Source organism: Quercus robur, chromosome 5 (assembly GCF_932294415.1).
Source record: "Quercus robur chromosome 5, dhQueRobu3.1, whole genome shotgun sequence".
Classification (NCBI taxonomy): Eukaryota; Viridiplantae; Streptophyta; class Magnoliopsida; order Fagales; family Fagaceae; genus Quercus; species Quercus robur.
The window spans coordinates 11,681,746-11,691,865 of record NC_065538.1 but is presented as its reverse complement, the minus strand read 5'-3'; the positions used below and the strand labels follow the sequence as shown (position 1 = coordinate 11,691,865).

Below are 10,120 nucleotides of genomic sequence, written 5' to 3'. Positions count from 1 at the left end.
TCTATAGCACAAAAGCTCTATTACTAACTACAAGAAAAAATAGTGTTTACGCACTATTGGAAAAATGGTTTAAAAACCTTGAAACTTTTTTTATTACAAAATTTTGAACATTTGATAATTTTGCTGAAGATAATTAAAGGGTCCTTTAGCTTTATAGCTAGGTAAAGCTAAATTAAGAGTTTTTCAAAAAATAAAAAACACCTTTATAATTACACTTCATATTTTATAAATACTGGGCTTTAATTTTTTTTTTTTTTTTTTTTTTTTATAATTTCTCAAACGTTCTATTAAGAGTGATTTTTTTAGCATATAATTCAACAGTTAAGGAATAATAATTTAAATATTGGACATTTCTATTGAAAATAATAGGAAGTGTTAGTTGAGTTATAAGAACTAAAAAAAATCATAATAACTTTTACGAGAGCAACCTTAACTCTACAATTAAGCTCCAGCTCATAAAAAAACAAAAACACAAAAGCATTTTGAATCTTGATTCGACTGACAATCAGTTTCGTGTGTATAAAACATAAAAGTCAGTTTGAAAATGCTGAGCATGTATAACACATTCCATGGGTCCTGCTTCTAGGTTCCCATGACCAAGCTTTTGTTTATCAAACTCCTATGACCAAATTGGCCATTGAAACGAACGAGTACAGAGAATCAGATTTCACGTGGCCTGTTTCTGGGTTCCTACATCCCCATGACCAAGACTATTTATCAATTTCTTCGGCCATTGTCTTGAATTGTATTTGTGGTTGTGGGACCAAACAGCAATCATTAAAAAGATTATTTAAGTTCTTGCATTACATTTATTCAAGACGTTAAAAGATAATAGAGAACGTTTGTTGATTATGTTGAATTTCTATTAATTACATGCAGTTCAAGTGACTCCACTTTTTCAAAGATATAGAATATGTGAGTAGGGGCAGTTTGATAACAAAATCTTATATATTAAAACCCTAAAGTTTAAGAAAGAATATTTCTGAGTGTTAACACGTATTTGTGAAAAAATCTGTTACAACTCAAATACTATTTGCGCCATTTCTATCACATTCTCTTTATTTGTCGGAACTCAGTATTTAATATTTGCCTAAATTACAAATTACATCACCTAATTTGATTAAAATTCATTTCAGTCCTCCAATTTCACATTCATTCAATTTATTTCTCTAACTTTCAAGTTTATTCAATTCAAAACTCCCACTAGTCTATTAGAATTGCACCATTTGTTTTTCCTTTTTAATTCTTTGCAAAAAAATTCAGACACAATACACGACTTGTTCACCAATCACATCTTAGAGTATAACTCCACCACACTATGGATGAGGTACTAGTAACTCCTCTAGACCATGTTACTAAGGGTATGTTTGTTTGGAGAGATTTTAGGGAGGATGGAAATTTTGTGAGAGAAAAGTGGAAAAAAAGAAGTTTTAATGGATGTTTGGTTGGGAAGGAAAGATGAAAAAAAATGTAGTGGGGTCCGGGTGTTTTCTCCTTGAACCTACCAAAATGTTTTTATCCCAAAATTAGGAGAAAACTGGGGAGAGAGTTATACTTTGTAAGGTTGCTAAACTAACTAAAAAGTTAATTTAGCAACCAATACTCTCAAAATGTGTTGTACATCAAAGGAGTAAACTCAAAAAAAATTGAGTATAAGCTACAATGAGTTGTTGTAGATAGCAGCTCATTGTAGCTTAAAACTTAAAAAAAATAAATAAATAAATAGTATATGGTGTTAAAAAAAAAAAAAAAAACATTTTAATGTGTTGATGGTTGTGATTGTTATTTATTGTGTTAGATATATTATTTTATTGTGTTGTTTATATTATTTTAATTTGTTGCATGTTAAAATAAAACTTTTGATGTTGGGTATATTATAAAGTGGAATGTTAAAATAGATAAATTAGTATTTTGAGTTACTAAAAACTATATTTTTTAGCTCTCTTATTGGGAATGCTCCACCAAACCTATTACTCCAGTGCTATTTCCCCCATGCACTATTACCAAGGGTGTGTTTAGTTCCTGTAAAATGTTTTCCGGAAAATAAATATTTTCCGAAAATGCTAATTTCCGGAAAAGAAAAATGTATTCAGGCTGTTTGGCTGTCTCGGAATTCATTTTACGGAAAATCAATTCTGGTGTTTGATTCGTTCAAACATTTTACGGAAAATGCTTTCCGTTTTACGGAAAATCAATTCCCATGTTTGGTTCGGTCAAACATTTTACGAAAAATGGAATTCGTTTTTACGGAAAATCAATTCCCATGTTTGGTTTGTGGATCATTTTACGGAAAATATGAAATGCATTACAAATTCAAGCACCTGCATTATTTAGACAAACCTGTAACAGTACAAAACTAATCATTTACTTCAACATCAAAAGTAATCATTCAAATTCAAGCACATACATTGCCTAGACATATCTGTAACAGTACAAAAATAATCATCCATTTCAACATAAAAAATAATCATTTGAATATACCCATAATATTTATATAAAAACAGCCACATCAATTATTCACCATTGGCATTACACCTCCATGGTGTACAAAAATGATACCTATTCGTGGTATCTGAACAGTACAAATACATAATCTGGACAATTGTATCTTTCCAATAATACAAAAGACTACATATATAATACAATGGTAGGTCAATACTAGTACTGCAACAAAAGTTAATTCCTAAATCTACCATCACAGTCAACATGAAATAGGCAAGTCAAATTTATGAGAACAAAAAACCATCCAACCACAGCTTCCTCAACCTAGCATTCTTGGCTAGAAATCCCCGTGCTGTCTTCTCAGTTTCACAAAGATGGTCAAATGCAGTTGCAAACATGTCTTCGCTATACCCATCCGCCATCATAGCCATGACCTCATTATAAAGAGCTGTGTAATCCACCGGGCCTCGATTGATTTCTTTCAGAGCCATAGCTATTTCCTTCAGCTGATCAGACAGATCAGTCAGCACACTATCATCAGCATTAGAAGGTGCACGCCCTCTTTTGCGGGACTTGGAAATTCTCGACCCAGTGGTGGATGACTCGACTGCATTCTTCCCTTTCTCGACCACACCTTCCTCCACATTGTCTGCAACAAACTCAGCGCTGTCCCCATTGTCTGGCTCATTCTCAATACCCACATAGGACCTAGAAAAGCCACCCGTGGCTGTGTCCTTCCCCACAACAATCGCTAATTCATCATACACCTCAATTTTTTTGTTTAGATACTCCACATGCTTTCGATGCGCCTGTAAGGAAGAAAGGAACGTATAATAACAATGCAATAATCACTTCACTCATAAATTCAATATTCAATTCAATATAGATGCCATTAAATGTTTTAGGTCAATGATAAACAAAAAAATCTGTTAGGGAACAGGAGACATAACTTATGATTTTGAATATAAGTACAACAGAAAATACAATGTACAAATGCTAAGCCCAGATTTTACAATAGATCCGCACATGAAAGTTATATTTGAAAAACCTTATAAAAGCAATGAAATCCTAAAAAGAATGACACTATAAATTTCATATAAAAGGCAAAAACATATATTATCATCTATATTAAGAAAATATAGTTGGAAGCCATACCATGACTTCTTCTTGGTATGTCTTAACGTCGCATGTTATCATTTTTAGATTATCATCCCAACCAAATCCACTCTTCTTTCTAAGAGTCTGAATAGTGGATCACATGGTCCTTAGAGTTCACATCTGATTGTCAACATAGGACGGGTGGCACTCAACCTCGAATTGGGCCGTTATCTCCTTCGCTACAAGAGCAAAGGAGCCAGCCTTGAAAGTACTAGAGGGCTTATTGCCCTTTGCAGCCTCCTCTGCAAGTATCCTAAGCATCATTTCATGCAAGGGCGGCAGCCACCTAAATTGCTTACTGCTACTAACTTTCTCTTTGCCCTTTGACATTATTACATATGAAAATAGTATAGTGAGAGTAGCATTTAAAAATGAGAGTAGCATTTAGTAATTACGCTCGGAACATGAACAACAAATCAAACACACATACAACTACACTTATAAATGTGCACAACAGAATGAAACATGCTAACACTGGAAATGACAATGTAATACCATCAAATAACAATGTAATGTTGAAAATACTTTTTCATTACACCAACAGTCTATAGTAAATACATTGTCTTTACAAAAAACAGAAAGAAAAAACACATATTACAATCATAGAAATCTAAATAAAGTACTACTCTCCACTCCTGGTATAATCATACCACATAGCATGGAATATCTCATCTCTTTTAGCATTCCACGATCTACTGTCTTCAACGGACTCCCGATGTGATTGTGTTTCTTGTTGGTGGTCACTAGACTCTACTTGGTTTATTGCATCTTCCATAATATGGTCATTTGGTTCAACCCCCATAATGTGATTATGAACTACACAACATGCTAACACTACTTTCACTTGGGTTGGGAAAGACCAAAATGGTTCTGCATCCAACATTCGAAAACGTTTCCTCAACACTCCAAACCCTCGCTCAATGGTAGTTCTCAATGAAGAGTGTTGGAGATTGAACAATTCTTGCTCATTCTCAGGAGGACGATCACTAAACTCTTTCAAGTGATATCGCACACTCCAATAAGGTGACAATATTCCATTTTTATTACCATACCTAGCATCACTAAGATAATATTTACCTACATATATTAAAAAATAAAATCAAATCACTATTATGCTTAGGAAAACGCACAATATTTATTAAACTAATAAACCAAAAATGTGAAGTAATCGTATAATACCATCGGGAATTGAAAATCCCCCTGGCCTAGCAAATGCATCATTTAACACACGTGAATCATGTGCACTACCTTCCCATCCAGCCAATACATAAGTGAACTTTAAGTCAAAACTAATGGCAACTAACACATTTTGCGTGGTTCCATCTTTGCGACCACGAAATCTTCCTTGTATTTCAGGTAGCACAAATGCACGAATATGTGTACCATCTATTGCTCCAACACAATCCTAATTTTCGACAGACATAATGGTTTAAAATTACACAAATCTTCACAATTTACAAAAATACACAAGTCATAATATTTACCTTAAAATATGGGTAAAACCTTCTGCTATTCCTTATCTCTGGGGGTATATCTTCGCTACGCAGTTTTATTAGAGATCTATATAATTTCAGGACCCCCCTAAGGACGACCTTAAAGTATCTATGAACAGTCTCAGTTGATCTATAGATCCGACTACCCATTACATGAAATCTCACATTATGACCAATAATGTGTAAGAAAATGAACACTTGCTCCGTAACAGACATGTGAATAGTTGGGCGTACGTGCTCCCCCTCAGTAAGGATGTGACATAAGTGGTGGAAAGTTATAGGCTTCATCCTAAGTTGATTCACACAATGTCTCTCAATTCCATGCAGAACACTATTTATGTATTCCTCTCTCTCGGCGGCATGATTAACATAAGGCGCCCTAGGCAGTCGTCTACGTCTACGCAACAATTTCCTTAACAATGCAACCCCCACAAGGAGGACAGATGCAACTGAGGCAAGAATTGCAGCTTTGGTTTTTTTCTTCATCTAACAAAATCACAAACACTATGATCTAAGAGGTATGTAAACAAGCATGCTATTGATTACATAGTAAATGAAAACAGCCACAACCAGAAAATATCCAAACCACATTGATAACGAGTACCAAATCACATTGCATTCTATTTACAATCAATATTTACACTATCACAATACCATCACATTGATAACTGCACATTGATATCATGACAATACCATCACATTGCATTCTATTTACAATCACCTATATACCCAATGCACCTTCAATTAAGGTTTAAACACATACATATTCTACTGCAAGAAAATAATAACACCAATCATGGGTCAAGCTCCAAAATTTCTACACATAACCCAACTAGCCAAATTTTAAAAAAAAAAAAAAAAAAAAAAAAAAAAATCACAGCAAAAGTTCTACACATAACCCAACTAGCCAAATTCTAAAAAAAATCACAGCAAAAACCAATCATGGGTCAAGCTCCAAAATTTCATACGCATAACCCAACTAGTCAAATTCTAAACAAAAGCACAACAAAAACATTGATCACCCTAAACCCAATCATGAGTCAAGCTCCAAAATTTCATATGCATAACCCATCAAGCCAAATTCTACCCAAAAGCATGGCAAAAACATTGATCCCCTTAAACATCCATGAATAATACACAGTTTAAATAAAAAATGGATAATTAAAAAAATTAATAAATAAAAAAGTAAATAATTATATAAATATTTATATAAATAAATAAATATATATATATATATATAATGCTAAGATCGGATCCGGGAGGTGGGTCGAGAGGATGGGTTGTGGATTTTGGCATATCTGAGTTTGAGGGGATGTGAATCGGACTTGTGTGTGGATCAGAGGTGAGGTGAGGTGAGGTGAGGTGTGTGGATCGGAGGTGTAAAACGGTCAACCGGAGAAGGAAAACTCACCGTGGGTCTGTGTTTGGCTCGGTGATCGAACTACCGTGAAGGAAAGGATTGACTGGCTGAGTTCGGCGTGTCCCGAAGTGAGCTGGATCGGTGTGAGTGGCTGGATTGGTGTGAGTTTGTGGTTGAGCTCTCACTCACTGTGGGTCTGCGTTTGGCTCGGTGATCGGACTACCGTGAGGGAGAGGCTCGACTGGCTAAGCTCGGCATGACCCGGAGTGAGTTGGATCGGTGTGAGTGGCTGGTTGAGCTCTCTTCTTTCTCTCGCTCTCTCTCTCTCTTTTGCGCGTGACTCGGAAATGGTTTGAAGTGAAAATGAAAGTGTAAAATCATTTCCAGGTCAAAGGAGTAAATTTCTGGTCAAAGGAAATGATTTTCCAGAAAATTCTATTTTCCGTAGTTGCCAAACATGTGGGTCAGGGGGAAAATGATTTCCTGAAAGCATTTACCACCAAAACAAACGTACCCTAAGTTATTTCCCCAAACCTATTAGTCCAAGTACATGGAATCCAAGGGAAATAGATTTTTTTTTTCTTATTTGTCTAAATTACAAATAAACATATAATTCTACTTACAAATTAAATAGGTTTTTTTTTTTTTTTTAATCACACAAATAAATAAGTTGATAAACAAATAAAAATATTTTTTTTCCTCTTTGATAACAATAAAAATGCTGATCTAAAGGCACAATAAGTAATGCTACAAACACAAACTATTTAACATTTTTACAAAATATTGACGTGGCCAACCTCTTATTGGTTTTGATCCAGGCCCACCATTAATATCACTTTTTTATTTATCAATAATCACTCACCACATCAGCAGTTTATAAATTTTTTTGAAAATAATTTGTATCTCTAACATTATTCTTAAGTTTTTTTTTTTTTAAATTTTTTTATTATTTTTTTATATATTAAATGAGACTCATTATTGCGGTGCCAATCAATACAAAAGAATTAAGCAACTGATGCTTTCTTTACTGTGAAGCACAATAGGTGTTTATAAAAGGTAAGTAGTGTTAACAAACTAAAGATAATTGTGTCTTGAATAATGTTAGAAATATAAATTATTTTACAAAAAATTTTACAAACTATTGATGTGATGAGTGATTATTGATAAATAAATAAAATGATATTAATAATGGGTCTAAATGAAAACCAATAAGAGGTTAGCCGTGTGAGCTAGATAAAAACCAATAAAAAGTTGATCATGTTAACATTTTGTAAAAATGTTATAAAATAGCTTGTATCTGTCGCATTACTCAAGAATTAGATTTTTTTTTTTCAATGCAATAAACAAATTCTGTATGAGATGGCGTTCCTTACGCCATAGGTTTCATAAATCTATTTGCATTTTTTTTTTAAGGAAAAATCTATTCGCATGTGACAAATATGTTACATACAACTCTTACACAATAATAAATTATTAGTACACCTATATTAATATTGATAAAAATAAATAAATAAATAAAAGAAGAGTAATCTTTTTAGTGTTTTTGTTATGCTCATCGATTTTTCCCCAATTTCATCTATTCCCATAGCAAGAATTTAAAGATCGGATCATACAAAGAATAAGAAATAAGAACCTTTTTTTAGGAAAATAAATAAGAACATGGTTTCTCATTTTTTTGTCTGATTTATTAAGTGGTCAAATTGGTGATTTAATAAGCAATTTAATTTATACTTATTTAATAACAAAATTAATTAATTAAACTATAAATTAATACTATTAATTGAAATTTTTCAAAAAAAAAAATTTCAAGTGAAATTTCTCCTCTTTTTACATTAAGAAAATAGAAGTAACAAAACATAATAATTAGTTAATTATAATTACAAAATAATAAATTTTTGAATCCATAACTCTAATTACCCAGCTCACCACTATGCCGACACAACTATTATGATGGCGAGTTCAAAAAAGCATTTCAACCATTGAGTCAAAGTATAGGATTTTCAGTTGAAAAGATTGACAGTAGTTAAAAATTCTACTAATACATTTTACATAAAATTAAGATTGAAAATGAAGAGATGGGAAGCTAAATGTAACCCTCTCTTGGAAGATGGTACAGAATTAATTCCACTCAAATTAATTTACAAAATCACACAAAATCAAAACCCATCTTGCATAATTACCCACAATTAAAGCAAGTAAGAAAAAGATTAGAATGACCAACACCTCCCAACACAATGACTGTAAGCATCAATTGGATGTAAGAAATCTAAAACAGTCGAAGAAAAATAAAATACCTCTGGTCATGTTATTCAAATGATTTGTAAAGAAAATCACATTGCAAAAGAATGAGTTGTGAATGAATTTTTCTAGTCTATGGCCAATGCCTTAAAAACTCTTTGATAGAAACTTTTAAAGGCTATTCTAGGGACTTCCAATTTAATGTTTGTTCTCTTTTAATGTATATTCCTTCCATCAAAATGTTTAATTGAGAGTTACTTTAAAGTGTTTATTTACTAAATAACATCTATTCACTAAGTGACATTTTTAGTGGTGATAACAAATACACTCCGAAAAGATGGGTCTTTATCTATCACTCTAAAATAAATCTATATATATTGTAATTAATCAATTAGAGTAAATTTTATGCCGACCATAAGCCTCCTAATAGAGATAATCTTACATTCTCCCATTTGGCCCACATGACATTTAAATAACTTGATGAGTGATAGTCATACTAATATAAAGATATTACCTATGCCATCTTGTTGTGAAATGCTCTCACTCAAATAAACAATCCAATACATGAATCATGGCGGTAATACTCTTAACAAGTACTTCTATGTATTACAATGTATTGTACTCCCTCTGTGAGTACTTTCAATGTAGGCCTTTTGAGACAATCCTAACTTTCTTTGTGATCTATCTCTGAAATGGCAATGCTAATGACACAAAAAGGTTGTCCAAAATCCTTCATCTCAAAATATTGAGAGAGACTATTTTCTCTCATTTAGCAAACTCAAATCACTAATTGCAAGTAAAATGTCATCTACATATAAAACTAGAAAAATGTATTTATCCCCACTAAATAAGGACAAAAGCAGCCACAACAATTTCTATTTTGGCCAAGTTAATTAAGGACAAGAACATTTTGCGCATACTTTCACTACTTTAGGGCAAAGCAAAATGAAAATACAATTGTTTATCATCTTCCTCAAAACCTTTATGATATAAATAGATGTTTTATCTTACAGTCCACCACTAACTATAGTTAGTCCTCTACGTAATTGAACAAAAAATCAACATAAATTAAAGTTGAAACGAGAAAAGACATTTTAACTCCTATTTACTAATCATACATGCTAATGTTTCCCACAAAATACAGCGTGCGACCACCACCATAACCAATCCCACAATCTCGAAAACCCCCATGACCTAATTGATTGATATTCACTGAAACAATTGATTTCAGTAACCAAGTACACACAAATGCATATAAACACCACCTAAGAGTATTCAAACTAGTCAAAACTAATCTAAGGGGGAGGAGGTGCACCATGCCGCACTGCAGCTAATTCAGGACTGACCTTCTATCCAGCTTCTTCAAGTATGCAGATGAGTTCCTTAGCAAATATGGTGTTTCCAGCTGTGAAGAAAGTTAATGCAGTTC

At 32.9% G+C, this 10,120-nt stretch overlaps 2 protein-coding genes across 2 annotated transcripts; both read right to left on the bottom strand.

Moving 5' to 3' along the window:
* Positions 1-2,464: 2,464 nt before the first annotated feature.
* LOC126729008 (uncharacterized) lies at positions 2,465-3,891 on the bottom strand. The gene is made up of 2 exons (XM_050434774.1): positions 3,598-3,891; positions 2,465-3,251 (listed from the first exon to the last, which is right to left on the bottom strand). The coding sequence occupies exons 1-2, from the start codon at positions 3,637-3,639 to the stop codon at positions 2,727-2,729; spliced, it is 567 nt and encodes a 188-aa protein (XP_050290731.1). The 5' UTR covers positions 3,640-3,891; the 3' UTR covers positions 2,465-2,726.
* A 331-nt stretch (positions 3,892-4,222) lies between these two features.
* On the bottom strand, positions 4,223-5,579 carry LOC126727799 (uncharacterized). The gene is made up of 3 exons (XM_050433713.1): positions 5,085-5,579; positions 4,780-5,005; positions 4,223-4,677 (listed from the first exon to the last, which is right to left on the bottom strand). The coding sequence occupies exons 1-3, from the start codon at positions 5,577-5,579 to the stop codon at positions 4,223-4,225; spliced, it is 1,176 nt and encodes a 391-aa protein (XP_050289670.1).
* Positions 5,580-10,120: the final 4,541 nt, after the last annotated feature.